At 39.3% G+C, this 22,840-nt stretch overlaps 1 protein-coding gene across 30 annotated transcripts in view; it reads right to left on the reverse strand.

Moving 5' to 3' along the window:
• Positions 1-22,840, reverse strand: part of KCNMA1 (potassium calcium-activated channel subfamily M alpha 1) — a 765,877-nt gene that overhangs the window by 11,571 nt on the left and 731,466 nt on the right. For all 30 annotated transcript variants that reach the window (XM_074382450.1, XM_074382449.1, XM_074382451.1 and 27 more), the window contains 3 exons: positions 20,210-20,340; positions 2,826-3,020; positions 787-905 (listed from right to left, as the gene is read on the reverse strand). In XM_074382450.1, the coding sequence (XP_074238551.1) occupies positions 787-905; positions 2,826-3,020; positions 20,210-20,340 (445 nt within the window). The remainder of the gene's footprint in view (positions 1-786; positions 906-2,825; positions 3,021-20,209; positions 20,341-22,840) is intronic.

Raw genomic sequence — 22,840 nt, forward strand, 5'->3', positions numbered from 1 at the left:
ATAATATACATTTGACTCAAAAATATATAAAAGTTAAAAAGTTAGTCGATTTAAAATATATGAAGTAAAAATACAGGACTCTAAGATATGGCAGAAAACCCACTTATTTTAGGCCTGGGTGTGGTGGCTCATGCCTGTAAGCCCAGCACTTTGGGAGGCCGAAGTGGGTGGATCACCTGAGGTCAGGAGTTTGAAACCAGCCTGGTCAATGTGGTGAAATCTTGTCTCTACTAAAAATACAAAAATTAGCTGGGCATGGTGGCACACACCTAGTAATCCCCACTACTAGGGAGGCTAAGACACGAGAATCACTTGAACCCAGGAGGCTGAGGTTGCAGTGAGGCAAGATTGTGCCACTACACTCCAGCCGCCTGGGCAACAGAGCAAGACTCCATCTAAAAAGAAAAAGAAAAAAGAAAAAAACACAAAAACTTATCCTAAACACTAGCAATGTGAAATATCTCTATATTAGGTATCAACAGAAATTATCCCCGTGGCTGGAGTTTGGGAGAGATGCTTTTATTCAGACTTTTGTAATTGGGTGATGGAATTATTCTATTAACACAAAACTTGAATCCTTACCAAAATGTCTTTACATCTACTACTAGTAATTATAGAAAAAAAAGTGTTTCCCATCGCCTCCAAAGTCAGTGTTGGATTTAATATGGGCAGGGTAATTTGTGTTGAAGGGATGTACACAGACCTTTGACTTTACGGAAGGGGACAGGAGAGGACATTAATGTTTCTGTGGTTACTTGGGAGGGCAGAGTGGGAACAAATACTCACCTCTTTGTGCACTGACTAGGGGTGCTGAGGTGGGCATCTCTCAGCCGGTAAATTCCAAAACAAAGCATATTATACGTTTTCAGAGCTTTGCAGAACAGATCACCATAACAACCGCCATCCTGGGAGACAGCAAAAAGAACAGAGAGAAACATCCTTTTTATTTGCCTGAAAATCAAGGGCCAGCAGGGAAAAGGGTCTTTTCATCAAAGCTTGTCTTGGTGTCTCCCGAGCTGGAGGGTCCATGTGCCAAAAGGTGACAGGGAAAGCAGTCAACATGGTTAACAGCCTACATCCAATGTGGGTGATTTTTAGGAATTGGGTAACGATGGCGTTTCCCTCTGGTGTCTGTCCAGTTTTCCACCTGTAGCAATGGGGTTTGAAAACTCTAAGGAGATTATGCTTCTCCCTCATTTTAAGTGAAAGTGTAAAGCTTGATGGTCTCAGATGTATGCTCAGCTGAGGAGACAAACCCTTTTCTGCAAAATGGTGATTATGTTCAGCCCCTGCTTAGCTGTAACTGCTGTGATAGGATCGTGTTGTCAAAACTGCCTGAGTGATAATGAAAACCACTGCAAGGAGGAGGACCCCACCAGGTCCTATGGCGACAGACTCTTTCAGGTAAGGACTGTGTGAAAAGCATAATTTACAGACCTCAGAGATGGCAAGGGTGGAAGAGAACGTGTTTCCCTAGGAGCCAAGGGGTCTGCAGGCTGAATAACTCGGATTTGCAGTTCGAATCAGTTCACAGCCACCTTCCCAGGGACTGGGGCTTGATGCATAAAGTGTAAGCAAATGCATCCACTTGGAACTGCTGGCTTCAGCTGCCAGGTGGCTTCAGGTAGATGTTACCTGTATTATATGAAGGGCACTGGGTGCTGCAGGATGGCTTCACTGGGAATAGAATGACTGTCTTTGTCCTTCCAATTGTTGGAATTCTCACAAGTGTCTCAGATTAGAGAATACAGATGGGGCCAAATCTTACCATTATCTAAAGTCTTTATCAAGTGGATCAATAAGCAAATGGTAAGTATAAAGAACCACAAGCTATGAAAATTCCCTTTCAAAAAAAGCCTAGTCTAACATAGGTTGCAGCCTGTGATCGAACTAAAAAATGGGGCAAGTATGCATCAGTGTTTCAGAAAAAAAAAACAGAGACAGACCCTTTCCTTGGCTCCTTTTCCACTATTTAGTCTTTCTGGGCAACACTATTGCTTGTGCAACAGATTTATCGGTTTCTGTGACTTATGGCTGCACCTTTTGAATGCATCTGTGGGGTTGGGCTGGGAGTAAGGGCAAAGACTGCACACTTCTGTCACAGTGCCTACCCCAGGCAGGTGCATGGAATCAGAAGGGAGACGCTGGTCACTTCTGTCACAGGAAGAGCCTGAAGGAACGTGACTTATAATTTCCAATCTCAGAAATTATAAGGTCTAGGTTTTGAATTACAGGCATTAAAGTATCCACATGAGATTCTATTTGACTGGTGGCTCTGGATACACCTGACTACTGACTACCCTGGTGCTTTGAAAACCACCAGTGCTTGGGTCATACTCACATATAAAAACTAAGAAACCTGCAGGCTGAGGCTGACCACTTCCATGTGTTATTAATGTATAGTTGCGCTGAGTTGTCCTAAGCTATGTTAAGAGCCTGTGGAAATAGTTCCCAACCTTGGCTGCATGCTGGTATCACCTTGTGCAGAGGATATGTAAAGAAAACATTAAGGAGTGAGAAAGCCCACAGGTTCTGAAGCCAGGATGCCTTCCTGCAAATTCCCAATAGGCCCAGTCCTCATTCGCTCTGGGCCTCAGTTGACTTAGAAGTTGTGATACTAGAACTTTATATCAAAGAGTTGCCATGAAGATTCAAATGAATGACTATGCATAGAGCAAAGAGTAAACCATAAATATTACCTCTTACAGTTATCTACAATAGGAAGGAGAAAAGACAGATGCCTAGATTGTCACATCTGATACCATGTTCTTTGTGATTAAGCTTTTCCCAAACAAGCTCAGGTGACCTCGGTGCTGTGGACTCACCCCTAAATCCGCAAATGGCCCATCAAGCAGAGCTAACTGGGCCACACGGCAGCGGTCCCTATTGGCCAGTGTCTGCGGGGTGCTGTAGCCACCTCGAAGGGCATTCTCCTCAGCAATCAGAGCCTCTAGCTCCGGCGTGGCTCCTCCGGTCACCAGGGTCCGTATCAGGGTGAGGATATTGTCATTGAAGTATGTCTGCAGAAAGAGAGAAAGTGGGGAAAATGTCTTTTAAGCAAACACCCTAAAGTCATGACAGCCGACATCCAAATTACAACTTTTCTTGGTATCTCCTGTTTAAAGTTCTGGCCTGTCTCTTCAAATAATTTTATGTGGGAAGTGAAAAGACAGCAGCCTCCAATTATTCCATTATTTTCTCTCTTGCTTGGCTCTGCCATGAGAGCCTGACTTTAAAAAACCAGTTGAGGGGATTTTTTTTAAAGGACTCAAATCTGAATAATGAGTATTTACCATAATTCATGTTCATTGGGATACAAATATTGCCTCCCCATCCTCAAGTCTACATGTCTACTATGAGACTCTGGACACATGTAAGAAAATGCTGCTAAATGCCCCACCTGCTAACCCAAGCAGCATTGTCTGTGAGGCCCTGTCACCCAAGTGCCAGGAAGCTTCCTCCCCATGACAATGGCAAAACCTTTCATTAATGCTCAACAATTTATCGCATGCGTTGATAACTGTCTAACCCAGAATTCTCAATCAATTAAATATGCCAGATAAATTTATGGCAAGGTGAATGTCCTGGTAAGTGTCCTTTGGCTTTTGTTTTCTAAAATAACCTCAGTAGTCTGAGGCAAATACCACTTATTAAAGAAGTTTTGCTCTAAGTGTACATTTGTGTCACATCTGAAACATAACAGATCTGTCAGGAGCAAAACAATGGGAGTTTAAAAAAAATTAATGGGATGTCAAATAAAGGAGCTTTAAAAGGCATTTGTCACCAGCCTACTTTGAGAAATTCTCAGGTAAGGGGGTGCATTCTATTTTCCTATGTAAGTAGAAATCAAATAGGTTAAAAAATTCAAATCAAAGTTTGCCTGAGGCTTTTGAAGATGTACTTTGGAAAGAGGTAAGGAACAGTAGCTTCTTTAGAGAGTTTACCTGGCAAGGCACGACAGGGAACAAACCAAGTAAGGGTGAGCTCAAGTTCTCATCCCAGCTTTCCTAACTAGTTCTATATCTTGGAAACATAGAACTTTGATTTTTCTCATCTGTAAAGTAAGCATGGGTCATTAAGACCAAATTTGTATTCAAAGAATTCCATGAGGACTTCTGAATTAAGATGATAGTTATTGAATTCACATTCCCCATTGAAATACTTACAAAAACACCTAATGTGATACAAAATTCCAACTGCAAACGAAATTAGGAATGTTGTCCATAGCCTGCCAGACTCTAAGGGGAATTTATGTTCAGAGTGAATATTTGCCTTGAGGCACAGAAGCAGAAAAAGGATACTTAAACTAAGTTAGATTGCTAGAGAGGTTACAGGATCCAGGGACCCAGAGTTGGGCTAAGGGTTTAATGCTGACTTCACCTCTTAGAAGTTGTGTGACCTCGGAAAGTTGTTTAACATTTTTGTGCCTCCATTTCATGATCTGTAAAATGTAATAATACAGGGCTGTGGGGCTCTATTCCCTACCTGTGAAAGCACTTAGAAACATGCTTAGTGCAAGGAAGCACTGATAAACAGTTTGGCCTTATATCAGAGACATAAGGCCTTTGCCAATGAGAGGAACAGTCAGCCCCATTTCCAACCTTCCTTTGAATTTTTAAGCTTTTTTTTTTTTTTTTTTTTTTTTTTTTTTTGAGGGATGAGTGTTTTAAAAGTCAAGCAAGGGATTTTAAACTTGATGTGGTAGAAAATAGGAAGTCAGCCAAATGTGGTGGTACACACCTGAAATCCCAGAACTGTGGGAGGCCAAGGTGGGTGGATCACTTGAGGTCAGGAGTTTGGGAACAGGCTGGCCAACATGGTGAAACCTAGTCTCTACTGAAAATACAAAAATTAGCTGGGCATGGTGGTGGGCATCTACAATTCCAGATCCCCAGGAGACTGAGACAGAAGAATTGATTGAACCTGGGCAGCAGAAGTTGCAGTGAGCTGAGATCACGCCACTGCACCCAAGCCTGGGTGACAGAGCGAGATTCTGTCACAGAAAAATAATGAATAAAATACTTAGAAATAAATATACCCAAGGACAAATATGACTGGCATACTGAAAACTGCAAAACATTACTGAAAGAAATTAAAGAAGACCTAAATAAATGGAAAGACATCCCATGTTCATGGATTGGAAGACTTGATTTATTAAGATGGAATACTACCCCAATTTTCAGATTTTGATAGGTATATCAAAATCACAAAGTCCATTTTTTTGGTAAAAATATCAAAAAAATATCAAAACCACAAAGTCATTTTTTTTTTTGGTAAAAATGGAAAATTGACTCTAAAATTGCAACAGACTCAAAATAGCCAAAGGAATCTTACAGTCTTATAAAAGAAAGACAAAGATGGAAGTTTCAAATTTCCTGGTTTCAAAACATACTATAAGACTACAGTAATCAAGATAGATAGTCATGGCAATAGCATAGACATATAGACCAAAGAAAAAGAATTAAAAATCCAGAAATAAACTCATTCAGTTATGGTCAATTAATTTTCAGTGAGGGTGTCAAGATCATTCAATGGAGAAACAATAGTCTCTTAAACAAATGGCATAGCAACAACTGGGTATCCACATGGAGAAGAATAAAGTGGGACTTATACCTCATACCATATGCAAAAATTAACTCAAAGGAGGTCAAAGACCTAAATGTAAAAGCTAAAAGTGAAAAATGCTTAGAAAAAAATATAGGAGAAAATCTTTATGAACTTTGATTTGGCAATAGTTTGTTAGACACGACACAAAAGGCATAAACTACAAAAAGAACAAAAATATTGAATTTCACGAAAATTATAAAAATGTTTGTGCTTTGAAGGACACTATCCAAAAAGTGAAAGAAAAAAAAAAAAACCTACAAAATGAGAGAACATGTTTGAAAATCATGTATCTGATAAGGGTCTAGTATTCAGTATTAAAAAGCCTTTTAAAATTCAACAAAAAAAGATAACCCAATTTTTAAATGAGCAAATGACTTAAACATTTTTCGAAAAACGATATAAAAATGCTTAATAAACTTATGCAAAGAGGTTCAACAGCACTAGTCATCAGAGAAATGCAAATCAAAACCACAATGAGATATTTTACACCTACTATAATAGCTGTAATAAAAAAGACAGATGATAATAACAAGAATTGCTGAGAATAAGGAGTAACTGGGACTCTCACACACTGCTGGTGGAAATGTAAAGATGTAAAGTGGTGAAGTCACTTGGAAAACAGCTAGGCAGTTTGTAATAATGATTAGATTAGTGGTGGCTTAGGGTTGCTAGGGTGGTGGGTAGAGTTGTAGGGGAGGGGAGTATAACTAAAATACAAAGTTTCTTTTTGATGCCATGAAAATGTTCCAAAATTGACCATGGTGATGGCTGTATGTGTCTGTGAATATGCTATATAAAAAAAAAAACCCACTGAATCATACACTTTAAATGGATGAGTTGCATGGTATGTTAATTGTGTCTCATATTCAAAAAAAAAAAAAGTTAAAAGATAACTAAATTTGCAATGGCCAACTTTTAATCTAAGAAACCACGGTATTAGAACTGAAAATTACACACACACATACATACACACACACATGCACATGCACACAGAATTAGTGATATGGAAGTAAAACTAGGAAGTTCTAAGCTAAACAGAGAAAGGTATACCGATTTTTGTTTGTTTAATAAGAATGTTTGTTGATATTGAGAAAAATACAAGAGAGGTCAAGTGATAAATAGTAAGTATTTACAAATCAAAGTTGTAAACAAAATGCAAGCATACAAAAGAAGCAAACAAATAAAAACAACCTGTACTAAGCTGGGAAATGAAGCTAGGATGCAGATCGAAAGCATTTACCAAGTTAATGTGGCCAACTCCTAGACCTGTACTCAGTGAATATTTGAGTTTAAAATATTAAGTGGAGAATAAAAATGACCTAAAACAATGCTGTAAGAAATACAAGTCTAAAATGAGGCTAGCCTGAAGTTTCTCTAGAAAATATAAGAGGAATAGCAGAGGAATTTTGACAGGATACATTTGTTCCAAGAATTCTACATACAGCTAAATTGCCAATAATTTGTGAAGGCAATTGAAATATTTTTTGACTCTTTGCATATATAACAGTCTATTGATAATTTTTTTAATTACTCAGAAACAAAAATTAGCTTCCTTAAAGATAATTTTAAACTTTCATTAACTAAAATATGAGCAAATTTGGCTTACTGGTAAAATATATTTAAAATAGAATTGTAAAAGATTATTGTATATATTGTTATGAAATGGAATGCAAATGTCAAAACTGATTATTAAAAAATACATGAGAAAAACTAGCTGTTAATGTAGTATTGCTGAAATTATGCTTTGAAGTCAGAAAAATGAGATGAGATAGAGATGATGATGGAACTAAAGGCATGGAAATTGCCTGATCTTATACAAAGAGGAATCAAGAGCTACTAAATTTTTCTAGACAATAATACCTAGAAAATACATCTATAGAATGGCCGGTAACAACTAACTAGAGTTAAAAATAAAATGGAAAGTTTACACTAGACAAAATAAGCATACAAAATGTCCATATACCAAAAGATGTATTATGAAAGACATAATTATGATACAAGCATGTAAAAACACATTGCAAGACTATAGCATCTTATGGTATATAACTAAACATAAATGAGCTAAATGATTCTATAAAATGGCAAAGGCTCTCAGACTTGTTCAAATGCCAAAATCAAAATCAAACTGATATCTTTATGAGACCAAGGGGAAAAAAAAAAGTATATTTCAAAGAAAAAATTTAAACTATTATGTTAGATAAGTTAATTTTATATTCTTAGTTAACATTCCAACAAAGCTATAACTTTTTTTTTTTTTTTTTTTTTTTTTTTTGAGACGGAGTTTCATTCTTGTTACCCAGGCTGGAGTGCAATGGTGCGATCTCGGCTCACCACAACCTCCGCCTTCTGGGTTCAGGCAATTCTCCTGCCTCAGCCTCCTGAGTAGCTGGGATTACAGGCATGCACCACCATGCCCAGCTAATTTTTTGTATTTTTAGTAGAGATGGGGTTTCACCATGTTGACCAGGATGGTCTCGATCTCTTGACCTCATGATCCACCCAGCTTGGCCTCCCAAAGTGCTGGGATTACAGGCTTGAGCCACTGCGCCTGGCCAGCTATAACTTTTTATAGATAAAATATTATAATTGAAATATAGAAAGCAATACTAATTAGAATTATACTAAAATACATTTGGACTGAGGGTAATATGTGGAACATTCCCGCTATTAACTGTTTTTAGCATTTACAGGTCAAATACTTTAAAATAGAAGAAAAAAAATTGAGGATATAATCTAAACTTTGTAACAACAATTACAAAAAAAAAAAAAAAAGAAAAAGATCAGTGGCCAAAACCATCAAATCTAAATACACATAACAAAGTATAAGCTGCATAACCTACATTTTAAAAATTAAATACAATGTAATAGAGGCAAAAGTAAGTATTCCAGAACTTCAAAAAAAATTGTTAAGTATCCTGTAACTGCTAGATCAAGATGAAAATCAAACTTACAATATCAAATATTTAAAAATTAAAGAATATTTGAGAAGGCCATATAAAAATATCATGGCTTGAGGCCAAAGCTATAGAGACAAATTCAGAGCCTTTAATGCTGTTATTAAATGCAACAGAATTATAATAAGTAAAATAAAGTATTCGAAGAATCACTTTTTTAAAAAACAAAGCAGGATAAAATAATAAAGCAACAGTTAATGAAATAGCAAGAGGATATTCTGTGAATTGACAAATTCAAGAAATAATTCCTTAAAAGAATAAAAAAAAAAACCTACGACAAATATAACTGAGAAAACACAAATAAAATTAGAAATAAGGAGGATAAAATGTCAGATACATAAGAGAATTAACACTACTATTCCAGATACTCTCTTTAATATCAGTCGCTGGACATGAATAAGAATAGCTATTGTTTTTAAGCACAAAAAGCAAAGTAGTAATTATCTATGAAGAGACAGAGGAGAGTATTAGGAAAAAAAAGGAAAATTCCATGTTCCTTAACATGTAAATGGGCCATTTATTATCATTTCTTTCTAGTAAAATTGTTGTTTGATATATGCCTAATTATAGATTTCAATTAGACTTTTTAAAACTTGATCAAATTAGGCTAAATTGTCTCTGGAAAGTGTCATACAAAAATTGTCCTCTGAGGTAGTATAGTAAATTTTAAAGCCTTCCTAACCAAATATTGTAGACAATTTGAAAAATTAGAAGATCAACCAGAATGGATTTATAAAAACCACAGCTTAGTAGTTATCAGACCTTAATACAGGAGTTGGCAAATCAGGCTCTTGGGCCAAATCTTCTGTCATCCATTATTTTTTTTAAATAAGGTTTTGTTGGGACCCAGCATGTCCATTTGTTTATGTATTGTCTAGGGCTGCTTTGGTGCTAAGAAGCTCAGAATTGAGTAGTTGTGACAGAGACTATGTGGTCCTCAAAGGCTGAATATGTTTACCATCTGGCCCTTTACAAGAAGTTTGCTGCTCCATTCCTTAGTATGATAAGGAAAGCATCACATACCATGGGAAAGGGATTTTACTCAATGAATGATTTGGGGTAAACTGGCTCTCTGATAAAAATTTTTCAACAATATGATAATGATTAAACAATGATTCCTTGACATGACTCACATAGTACAGACATGAATATTATGCTTTCAGATAATATTTAATGGCATGGTAATAATTATATAATAGAAAAATGTTTTTTTTAAATTAGGAGCCCCAAAACACCTTGATTCACAATTCATGTCAAAAAAATGCATATCTGCAAAACTATTGGCCAGGGCAAGTAACTCTTTGTGTATTAAAATTTTAATTTTAAGAATACCCACTTTTAAATATTGAATCTTTATGGTACTGTGTTTTAAGATTTAATATTATTTTTAATTCGCTTTTTTGTACTAATGATTCCTTTCAATGTTTTCAATTATCAAATGTTTATAAAATGTAGAGATCATTTTTATTATTAAACTTTATTATATATACTGTTTCATAACATAACAAATCATGCGCTTACTACTTTTTTTTTTTTTTTTTTTAGGCAGAGTCTTGTTCTATCACCAGGCCCTAGGCTGGAGTACAGTGGCGCAAGCTCACCTCACTGCAACCTTTGCCTCCTGGGTTCAAGCAATGCTCCTGCCTCAGCCTCCCAAATAGCTGGGACTACAGGCACGCACCACCATGCCCAGCTGATTTTTGTATTTTTTAGTAGAGATGGGGTTTCACCGTGTTGGCCAGGATGGTCTCGATCTCTTGACCTCCTGATCTGCCCAGTCGGCCTCCCAAAGTGCTGGGATTACAGGCGTGAGCCATTGCACCTGGCCACACTTATTACTTTATAAATTGTAATTTTTTAAATATAATACTTCAACGTTTAATGGAAAACTATCAAAAAAAGATATCCTGTTTATTATGCTCACTCATTTTTATTTCTACTATGAAGTGTTATGAAAAGTACATAATGCTCTGATTTTGCGAATTCCAGAGGGGAAAATAATAAATAATGCATACCTGAACTGATAGACATATTTATGTGAAAGTAACTGTAAGTAGTATACAACAAATCTACTTAGTAGTTAACTCTTGGTGATGGAATTTTGGTGTTTCTTCCTGTAATTTTATTTTATATATTTTCTACTGTGAAAATATATTTATTTTAAATTTCTGTAAAAAAGAAAGTAAATGTTACAAAATAGTTAAAGGCAAAAAATATAGCCTCAGACAACGTCATAAAAATCTAGCCAAATGTTTAATCTCAAGATGCTTGATAGTTCTCATGTTCAGTGTGTACTTTTTAAGCATAAAAACTATGAATTCACAATATAAAATATGCATTACATCATTGCATACAAATTAAAATCTGATATAGTTCGAAACTACCATAAACACAATTAAAGGAAAAATGGCAATCCACATTTGTCATAGTGCATGAGATGGCACTTACACAGTAGTGATGAGAGTGTGGATTGGTAAAATTGTTTCTTGGCGATATCATGACAATATGTATCAAGAACTTTGAGTATGTCCATATTTGTTAAAAACCCAGTTATGTTTGCCTCAATGTAATAAGTCACTACTTGTTCAAAGATTTATGAACAATAATTTTTATTACAGTGTTAATCATTACTATAACAAAAATTTTAAAAATCTAAATAGCCAACAATTTGGTGATAGTTAAGTAGATTCTGGAACATTCATAGAATGGAGCTTCATAAAGTCCTATGGAGGCTCTGCAAATCATAACACCTAAGAATATAAAAAAATACTCTGGATAAAGTATTAACTGAAAATGAAAAAAAACAACCTATAAAATGGGATAATTCTGTATTTATCTATCTATTTAGAAGGAAACGCATCAAAAATATTAACCATGCTTATCCTTGGTGTTGGAAACATAGGTCATTTATATTTTCTTCTTTATATGTTTTCTTTTTACTTTTATATGTTTATTCTTTATAAGTCTTCTTTTATATGTTTCTGTGCTTTCCATGTTTTCTTCAAGAAGCAGGAATAACTGTTCTAATGAAAACACAGTCAATGTTTTTTTAAACAAAGGACACTATAGGTTATCCATTGCAATGAGAAGTCTAGAAGGCCAACTTGGGAGGTTATTGTTTTGCCAGATCTTTGGGATTTGACCCTAACTTGGTTCCACTTCTGTGTTGAAATCAGTTATGCTCAATTTTTTTTTTATCAGTCACTGACATTTATTGAGCATCTACTAATCCTTGGGCCTTGGTTTTGCCTGAAATTGTGTGCAAGTCGAAGAGTGCATCACTTTTAGAATTGCTCATCAACAGGTACAATTTCGAAGTCAGTCCCAGGGTTTCATGGGTGCCTGAACAACTCTGGGACTGCTCACAGCTCTGAGCATAATTCTCTGCCCTCTGAGCTGGCACTGCATCCCAGATGGCTCTCCTTGATTTTTTCCTTGCAGGCATCCAGAAGCAGAGCTGTGGGGCAGCAGAATCTGGGATAACAGAGAATGATGATGTATTTTTGCCACCAGATGCTCTTGCTCCTGTTTTGATACCCAAATATTCAGATGCAGAGAAGGACTCGGCATTGCTGATGGGTGCACTCTGCACATGTATCTCTTTGGGATCTAAATAATTCTGTGGAAAGATAATGCCTTCCCGGGAAAAGGGTGTCAAGTCAGCCATATTGGAGGGTGCAAATTTTTTTACATGATGGGAGTGAGGGTTGGGGGAAGGCGCTTTACAGAGCATTCAGCAGCCTGCAATTAAGGGTCACTCCAAGGCTTTCTGCAGAGGTGGTAGCTACTTCTGCATCATGGGGCAAACCAGGTATAGGACTTTAAATACCAATTACCAAAAGTGCTTCCTGTGGAGGAAGCCTCTCCACAACTCACCTGACCCAGAAGGCACATGTTTTTTTCTGGGTTAACATAAATGCTAGAATTGAAGAAATACAAAATTCTAAAGGCAGGATTGTAACATGTAAATGAGATCCTTTGCCTCCTAAGCTTTTGTCCTGCCAGACTTTTCTGTGCCTTACCACGATACCTGTGCTAGAAGCCTTCTGAGAAGCTCTTGTATAGATCCTCCAACTCTGGCAGGATTAGTCCTCAGGGATGTTTCTGGCAGAGACCTTTTCAATGGCTAATCCTGTGTCACATGGGCAATGGGGAGCATAAGATAGCTGAGCTAGGGTCCTGTTCAGAGCCTGGGATCCAGCGACCTGTATAGTCTAAGGAATATGGGAGTCCCTCTTCCCACTGCCAAGGGCAAGTTTCCAAACCTGAGTGGCAAAGCCCTAAGACAACATGGCTTTCTGGTTATGAGTACAGACTTCCAAATCCAATTAGTGTGGCTTTTAATACCTGCTTTGCTATCCAATAGCCACAACAATGAGAAAGTTGCCTAACTTTTCTCTGCCTCAAATTCCTCATCCATATAACAGAGATGAAAAAACAAAACACACACACAAAATTTACAGATTAGTGTTAAATGAGAGTATGTGTGAAACTTCTGATAGAAAAAGCACACTCAAAAAATGGGAGTTTATAAAAAGAACCATCAACTAACAATGCAACCAATGTAGACAATTCCCTCTCCCCATGTTCTGATTCTAATCTCTGAGAGCTGGCTCAGAACACATGGGTGGCCCACTTGGCCTCTAAAAAAGTTTGATGACCCTCAGGTCCTGTAAAAGAGACACTGAGGAAACCATGAAATGCCAGGGGAGGGACTCAGGCATGGCAACAGAGAACCCTGAGCCCACAGCGCCATCTAGCCGGCTCTGCCCACGCCCGCTGTGCCTGCGCCTGCGTCTGCAACTCGCCAGAGCATCCTCTTTTTATTTTTTTTTAAAGTATAATTACCGGAGCTTATGTTTCACAGTTAATGCTGTCAAGCCTTTTAAACTAATTGGTCTTTTATAGAAAATTTAACTGAAAATTAACACATCTTTTAATAACATTGCCTTAACTTTAATGGCTCTCTGCCTTTCGTTTATAATTGCTCTAAAATTGTCATTTCCCATGTCACAGCTGCCATTTTTTATATTTGCTAGTTTTCATGGTGTAGATTTTTATTTTTAGTATTTTTCTTTCATGGGAGATAAAAATGATTGGATTTTTTTCCCTATCCCAGGGTTGCCTGGCCTGATGTGACAGCAGTGGTCTGTTCTGAGTCTAGCAGGACATGCTACCATGTGGCCCATCGATACTACTGCTAGCTCCTCTGCCTCGAGATGGCCATCGGCCCTCTGTCTCCATGTGGGCAGTCAAAATGGAGGCTCCTGAGTGAAGTGGATGAAATAGGCTCGTGGAGCAATAAATTGTTTATGTAATTGAAATTACCTGGCACTAGGTTAGCTTGACTGATAGAGAACTCAGGCCTCTCCATAACACCAGGTTCAAGGGTTTGGCCCTTAGTGAAAGTACAGATAAGACAGTAAATCATGTGGACCCACATTCCAGATTGGTCACACCCTCCAATGTTACTAAGTTCATTTCTGGCAGAGGCCAGCTCTCTGATATTAAAGATGAGAACACTGAACCATATCTTCTGGGTACCCAGTGTTCATGAAAGAGAGAGAGAGAGAGAGGAAGAGAGAGAGAGAGAGAGAGAGAGAGGAAGAGAGAGAGAGACAGAGAGGATAAGTACACACAAGTATATAGATATATATTCATATATCTACATGCATATATACCAAAAAGAATTCTGCTTTTTTATAATTACATGTGATCTTAAGAAACATGTATGTGCTCTGTGAAAGATTTTCATATGCCGTTGCTGTTCTCTGATTAGCCAAAAGTCATAAGGGGTAACATCATTCCCATTTAACAGCTGGACCCAGCTGGGACCCAGACACTAGAAAAGATGTGCAAGGGCTGCCATTGAGCCAGGACCAGAAGCTACAAGTCCTAATTCAGGGCCCAGTTTCCCTTCTCCCAGTCACTGCCTTTGTTCTGAAAATATGAATGCACTGAACATGCAAACTCCTTTCCTGGGCATTGTGGTGCAGTGGGCAGAGCAAAGATACACCAGGCATAACTGGATCACGTTGAAATTTCTCTCTGGCTCCTAGGGGATCTTGCAGCAGGGGTCTCTCCAGAGGCTGCCATTCTCCATCGTACCCCTACACTTTTCAGATGTGCACTAGCAAAGGGAGCCTCTGCTTTTCTCTGCTCTTTCTCTTAACACTGTTAAAATATGCTTTTTCTTTATTTTTCCAGATTAGGTAGGCCCTGCAAACCTATAGCTTCATGAAATCTTATTTTCTATAAAAAATGACAACACTCCCAGTTTGTGTGCATTGGAACTCACTAGCTCTTATAGTTGGGTTCCCCTTTTTCTCCTCAGAAGGGGGTGGCTCCTCACTGCTCCTTCAATAATGATGGTTCAGTGTGGTTGGTATCTGTTTAGAAAAGGTCCAAGGCTCAAGAAAAATGGACATCATGTGCACGACCTCCTAACTCAGAAGACAAGTGAATGGCCGGGAGGCCGAGGATGCTGTCTGACCGCAGACATTGTAATGCAGGCACATAAGATTAGAAGCAAAAGGCAGGAGGCTGGTAAGGGTGGGACAGTGGGATGAACCAAGCAGGGAAGGGACATGAATGAAGCAGGCCTGGTGGAATGCAACAGAGGATAGTGTGGACTGTGGCTAAAGGGAGCAGCTCTCAGCTCAAGCCAACAGCTAGCTGCTTTATGGGAATCTGGGACTCTGCCTTCTGACTCTAATCTAAAGAAGGCAGGAACCCAGATCTTATATAAAATCTTATAATTTTAAAATACTGGCAACAAATTCAATTTAAAAATAAAAACTTGAGAAATGCAGAAGTTGTCTGTGGGGTGGATGTAGTCTACGGCATGCCATTTTGAGACTTCTATTTCTGAACTTTTATTAGAAACAAGATATCAAGCCAAGTACTATGCCAATATATTGTGCTATTTCTTCTTCCCAAATGAGTGCATGGAGATGGGCAAAAAATAATCAGGGGTTACACTTGGACAAAAAATATTTGTCGTACGAAAAATAAACAGGGGTTGTACTTCAGGGCTCGCTGTCCTAACCAGCATATCCAGAAACAGTGGCATTAGAAGGATGCTGCTGGTTTTCAGAAGCTGCGTCTTCTCACCAAGTGTGAACTGTCTCACCCCAGACTTAGAACTTGGCCAGATGTGGTCTGTTGTACTCAGAATACTCAGTGTGGCCAGCGGCCTTGCCTTCTTGACTGCTCTCCTGTCTACCACGTTCCAACCACAATGGCCTCCAACTGCTTCCTCCAACAAACCAGACCCAGCTTGTCACCACTGTACAGCTTTGGCCTTTGCGGCATTCTCTCCTGGTTTTTCAATGTCAGCTTCAATGATACCTCCTAGGATAGTTTCACTCAGACCACTGAGGGTAAAACAGGTCTCCACACCCATTCAGGCTAGTTCATATTCTTCAGATCAATTATCCTTATGCGACACTATTCATTTATTCACTTACCTATTTACTCTTAACCCACTAGAATGAAAGTTTAAATAACATGGGGGCAAGGTCTTCATCTTTCTTTTTTACAACTGAATCCCCAGCATGCGGAATCATGCCTGGCGTCCAGTAAGTGCTCAATAAATGTATTGATTATAAACACTATCAACAATAACTACATACAGAGCTTGTCATGTGCTAAACACTACTCTAATCCCTTTACAACCTTTACCCACTTACTCATCTCCACAACCCTGTGACATAGTACTATTATCATACTCATTTTAAAGATGAGAAAACTGAGACACAGAGAGGTTAAGGTTATGCAGCCAGTAAATAACAGTTCTGGAATCCAGATCCAAGCCATCTGGCTCTTAAGTCCAACACCAGTGTTCACTTTCCAGGGTCCAGATGGATCTTAAACTGGGGCTAGAGTTGGGAGGAAGTGATGGCTGGATGAAAAATAAATCTGAATACTCATATGCGAGTTTCATCCCTAAAAACAGAGAAGATTCCTTTCATCTGGTGTGACTATATGCAGCAAGATGGAATCATTCTGAAAAATACATTTCTAAGTTGTAATCTTCTTAAAGACATATATCCATAAGCCCTAATTATTCCCTCTCATCCTGTGTTTCTGCTGTGTTGATTTGCGAGATAAAGCCACAGGGCCATGTCTGTAACATCCTGATCTGTTCCAGGAATGCCTGTGATGAATCAAAATATTATTCTTTTAACAAATGAAGCAGTAAGCAGCAGGAATTGAGTTATGAAGGACAATATTCAGAGAATGTTTAGACACATGATTAAATGACAATTTGGGGAGGAGCGCTAGAAAAAGGAGATTGTCGACATCTGAAGAGATTTGTGCGTGGAGGTTGTGATGTCGCTTGTGAGTGAATGCCTGCGATGGAAGTTTACCCCTGTCTCCTGCTGTTTGGAGGAGTCTCACTTTCTCAATTTATATTCCTGACAGCCCTTTTTGTTCCTTCTAGTTACTGCCTTGGCACTTGACTAATCTACTTTTTCATACATTACGGTTACGGTAGAATGCAAAAAAATCACAGGTAACATTTTATCAAAATGTCTAGATCCAACTGGGTTTGTGGAATCAGACCCTATTCAAGACCTCCTTAGGAAGCTTGTTCATCCAAGACAATGAAAACGAGACCTGGAATAATTTGATAGGCATTTTGATTAATGACTTGAAAAGTCACTATCAGTGGTTTACTTAAGCATGTCTCACTTCAACGCTTAAACCAAGAGTATTCATATTATTGTCCAAAAGATCAGATAGCGTAGCCAAAGAGCCTCACACAGTTCTGGGCCCTTAGTAACTGATGCTGCTGATGATAAATACAATGACAGTTACCAGATTCTTAACAGTCTTTTATCCCAGGCTAGAATGCAGAAGACATGCTGCTCTCATACTATTGCATCCAGACATGCCTTAGCCCCACACTATCCCAAACACTGTTTACATTTCAAAGGAGATGAGAGATGGCTTGCTTAACAATTTTAAATCAATTCACTTTGAATTCTCCTTTGAATTTCCAAGAACTGACTACCTACTGACGATACAGATGCTTGTGCAATTCAAATCCAGATGGGCCCCCACCTCTACCCATGGCTACCATATGCCCCCTTGGCTGTGTTGAGAAGAAGTTCTCTAGTGCTCAAACCAGTTTTATTCCTTGGAACCAGGGCTGGTTTCATGGGTGTTCAGCCTATGTAGTTGCATAGGATCTGTACTCAGACACTTCTCTGTTGTTTTATTTTATTTTATTTTTTGAGACAGGGTCTCACTCTATCACCCAGGCTGGAGTTCAGTGGCGCTATCTCAGTTCACTGCAACCTCCACCTCCCAAGCTCAAGTCATTCTCATGCCTCAGCCTCCCGAGTAGCTGGGATTACAGGGTGGGCACCACCACGCCCAGCTAATTTTTTTGCATTTTTTGTCAATATGGGGTTTCACCATGTTGCCCAGGCTGATCTCAAACTCCTGGGCTCAAGTGATCTAGCCACCTCAGCCTTCTAAAGTGCTGTGAATACCAGCATGAACCACTGCACCCAGCCCCAAGTCTCTTTTATTTTAATACTCTGCTGTCACCACTTTGAAATTCTTAATAATTCACGAAAAGTGACCTTGCAAATTATGTAGCCAGTCAGCCAGTCCTGCTAGAAACATACTGAATACCTGATATGTAGAAACATAAACAATTTTATAAATTTGGAATTTTTTAAAATGTTATCAAAGTATTTTGTAGTTCTGAAAAAAAAAAAGTTCCACTGTAAATAGTTTAACCAGCTCTTAGAACAGTCTTCTGAAATCTCTGTAATTAGGATCAGAACTAAAATAAAATGTCTAATGAGATGAATTACCAAAATCCATTTGAAACTTGATTTGCAGAAGATGAGGCCTATGACAGAGAATATGGTGTTCTTAGGAACACTACTTATAGTATGCATCATTCCTTCTGGCCTACTCGAGGAGTTTGCCCAAAAGGAGACAAACATCAATAGCAGAAAGAAAGGTTAGCTTTGGTATCATCAGGACATAAGAAAGATCACGAGCCCCAGGAAGCCAAAGGGGCCCTTCTCCAAAGACCATTATATTTCTTGTTGGCTTAGAAAGCCATGGCATGGCATGAAGCCCAGTCAACCTTACTTCAGATGATTGTCATGTTATAATCATTTTTAAATAGGAAATTCTGATTTTTAAGTAAGATATGCTTGCAGTTAGACAATGTTCAGGCATACAGAATAACCCAAATTAGTCTTTATGCTTTTTCCTTTCTTCAAATAGAGGTCCTTCTGAGATTAGCATTATTTAGTGAACAGATGAGAATGATACATGATTAGCATATCCATTGCTTAGCACATTCAGGAGAATAACCTTAAGCACTTTAAGAAATATATGTGTCTAAAAACTCTGAGTTCCGTTTATGGTTTTAATGTGTTCAGAAAAGCTCTTTTTCATGGATTCTCCAAAGGTCAGTTTCTGTTTAGCCTATGTCTGCATTTTCACAAATTGAGAATTTGAGAACTCCAAAATAAAGAGGCTTTTCTATATAATGAATAAAGATGCTCAGTGGGAAGACTTCACAATACCCAGGTTATGACTCATTCTAAATGTCTGCTTTTGCCTTTTTCAGTGAAAAATGGCTCCACTAAGTTGGGACCTATTTTTTAATTAATTTATTATATTTTAATCAGGCAAAACAAATGCCTGATTTTTAGATGCACGTCAAGTTATAAAAGAAACCAAAGCTGTATTTGATCCCTTGGCCAACCCACCCTCCTCTCTCTGCCACTAACTCTGTTCCTCCCTGCAGCAGATACCTAGCCAGGCCTTGCCCCCATGCCTGGTTCTCTCCCAAGGACTTCAGTCTCATTGACAGGCCTGGAAGTCACCTTTGACCCACTGTCCTCTCCACCTTCTGTTCATGTCAATCTTTTCCCAAGTCCTATTAATTTTACTGCCCAATACCACTGAGATCCATCCACCTCTCCTGATCCCTACCAGCTCTATCCTAGTTCAAGCCATGACAGCCTCTTACTCAGACCTCCTGCCACCATCTTGTACCTCTGAATCATCCTCCACACAATAGCCAAGGCAATTAAAACATGAACCTGATTATGCCAGTCTCCAACTAAAATCCTCCAGTGCTTCCTCATTACTCTTAAGAAAAAGACCAAAACCATGTAAATGGGGTTCAAGGTCCTGCAGATTGAACCTTGGCCATCCTCCTGCACCCTTGTCTCACCATGGACCAGCCTCACAGGGTTGTTTTGTCTTCTTTGAGAGCGTCAGGTCCCTGCCATCACCAGGTTTTGCATTTGCTCTTCCTCTTCAGAGAATGCTCTTCCCCCAAGATCTCCCCTCTTTATGACTCAAATCTTAGCATAAAATGCACTACTTCCTTGGAGAATCTTTCTAGGATTCCCAAGACCAGGCCAAGTGCTCACCTACATTTCCTCCCAGCCTGCCTTGCCTTCCTTGCACTTGAGGAATTTATAATCAAACATTTACTTGTGTGATGGTTTTATAATGTGGATCTCCCCTTCTAGAGTGTAAGCTTCCAGGACTCTTGCCTCCACTGTGGCTCTGGTGCAGCCCAGGGCCTCAAAGTTTGAAGGTGCTCCATTGGCACATCCTCCACCCTTGAGTGAGGAGGAGGGAATGGGATAACTCACCGCGCTCATGAGGGAGTCCAGGACACTGACGGCAAACGCTGTCCCACAGGCAAAGGGCTGCGTGAGGTACAGTTCTGTGTCAGGGTCATCATCATCGTCTTGGTCCAAAAACTGAACATTAGTATCATTCACTAGAAAAAGCGTAAAGTAAGAATTAGCTCTGAAGACCACACACAGGCAGCAAAGCCAGAGAAAGACCAGGCTACTGGTTTAGAAACACTGAAGTCACTGAGAAGGAAACAAAAGCATGGAAGAAGCTGTAGATGGATCTTTGGGTGAGCGGGCAGTGGGACTCAATGTTCCTGTGTCACTGTTTAAGCCTCTGAGACCTGGAGAGCAATGAGTTTGAGCAGGCTTGCTGCATGGCAGGCCACTGGAGGACCAGTAGACTGTGCTGGCCAGTCCTTTGGCATAGTTTTAGGACCATGACCCAAAAACACTTTCCAGTGTTTTTTGGTAACCAAGTCCTTTGAGAGATGGACATATTTCAATGATGAGCAGCCATGCTGGGATAGTCATTTTTGCCACAAAGAAAAGAAAGCAGCTTATTGGGATTAAAGAGCGCCAGAAGGGGAGCACAGCAAAGACAGAGAGCAAGGAATTCACCCACAGGCATAACCCACAGCTTACCCACTGGGATTGCCCTGGGTAGTTCCCAGGGTCCCAGGCCCTGAATCTAGGTCCACACCCAACAGGCCCTGTTTAATACACAGGAAACCCCAGGTGGGACGAATGCCTGGCTGTCTCCTGCTGCTTGCTGCAAAGGACTTGCTCTGAATTTTGAGTTGCATGGGGACGCCCACATTCTCCCTTTCCCCTTCTAAACAGCTCAATCTTTATGTGCTTGCATTCAAGCAGATGCATCGTTGGATGCTGTATTTCATTTCCATCTGAGGACTCCTCAAGGACTCCTCCCGCACGCACATGCAGACTGATTAGTTGTGTCACTCAGATGTCTTTAACTTATTAAAAATTAAATGACAAATTAATTTCCATTCCCAACGTGGCTTCGGAAATTATCAGTTTTGCAGAGCAAGTGATAGGAGAAAAGTCGGTGGGGGGATGGAAGAAGAGGGGACTCAGTTTCTGGAATAATTATTGTGCTTTTAGGAAGAGAACTGATGAGGTTTCCTTTCCCTGATTCCTTTCTAAATGTATCAGCAGCTAATTCTCTTTTCTAGAGTTATTGTTTTAATTTTTTAAGCAACTTTCTTGATAACTCTTCTTTAAAAAAAAAAAAAACTTTTGTTTATTGTATGAAGCAGAATAAATGATACTAGCATGAAAGGCTAGGCATGGAATTACTATTTTTAAATGACACCATTTTGTTTTCCTAGACAAAGATTGTGATGGGGGAAAATCTTTGCTCTGTTCTTCCAAAATTGGTCATATTTGGGTCCCTCTTGTTTCAGCAGCAATTGAATTGCAGTCTGATGGTGAAAGTCCAAAATCCAGGCTCTGACAACTGGGCTTCGGCCTAGCCACTGCTGCCAACTTCCTTGGGCAAAGCAATTTCATCATTCTACACCCTAATTTCTCTCTCTGTAAAATGGGGGAGTTATAGGAGCTCTCTCATGAAGCTGTCAGAAGGCTCATACGAACAGGACTGTGCCCAGTAAGCCTGGCCCAGCATCTGGATCATGCCATGACCTGATAAATGCCAGCTGCTGTCATGACCTCCCTTCTGACATTAAATATCTCTCCACCCATTATAGCATGAAGATGTCCAGCTTCTCTCTGCCCCTCTTGGAAATACTGAATGTCTTGCTCAGGGGTCTTACAAGAGGATTTTCAAGGGCTTTTCCTCACCTCCCTTCCCTTGTCCAAAGGGATTTTGTAGGCCACTATTTAGTCTTTCTGATTTGTGAATCAGAATATGTAAACTGGAGACCACATATGGAGGAATGTGGTTTTAGTTACCTGTAATAGCCACCAATGGTGTGTAGGGCAATGCTCCAAAAAGCACAGTGTCTGTTTCCTCTTATCAGGAAGATGGGGAAGGGTTGGCACCAGACATGGAGGTGAAGCGACTCCAAGTAGAGAGAGGAGACTCCCGATTGCCAGTGAGCTAGACATTTGGGGTCATGGGAAAAGTACTCCAAGAGACTAGCCAGGGTCCAGTGAATACCCTGTATACTGTTCTGAAATACCCAGTCTCAGAAGGAGAGCAAGCAGTGCTACCCAAAGTCTATTTCACAGAACAGTAATTATGTGGGTGCTAAGAGGTACCCACATAATCACCCAAGGCATATGTGGCCAAATACAATTGAAATAGTCAGGTGAAACAGCTTTAACAGAGTCCTTTCTTGTGAGACTCTGAGGAGCCTTTGCTAACATCAACTGAGAGTCTCCAAGTAGAGAAGAGTGGAACGTACTACATAGCCTCAAAAGCTTGTGTGGCCTTGGTGCCCTCTGTGTCTCTTAAAATTCATTTTACTGGTCTGGTATAATGCAGAACACATCTCAGAACATGTAGGTAAATAGTATTTGTGGGGGATGTGGGAGGTAAAGTGGTCAGAGAAGGGTGGTCTGGCAGGTAAAGAAGCAGGGCTCAAGGCAGAAGATAGGGTGGTGTGAGCACCTGCAACATTCTCTGAACTTGAGAGAGAAATCTGGTGTGGGACAAAGCCT

The sequence above is a fragment of the Saimiri boliviensis genome, chromosome 12, assembly GCF_048565385.1.
Source record: "Saimiri boliviensis isolate mSaiBol1 chromosome 12, mSaiBol1.pri, whole genome shotgun sequence".
NCBI classification, from domain to species: Eukaryota; Metazoa; Chordata; class Mammalia; order Primates; family Cebidae; genus Saimiri; species Saimiri boliviensis.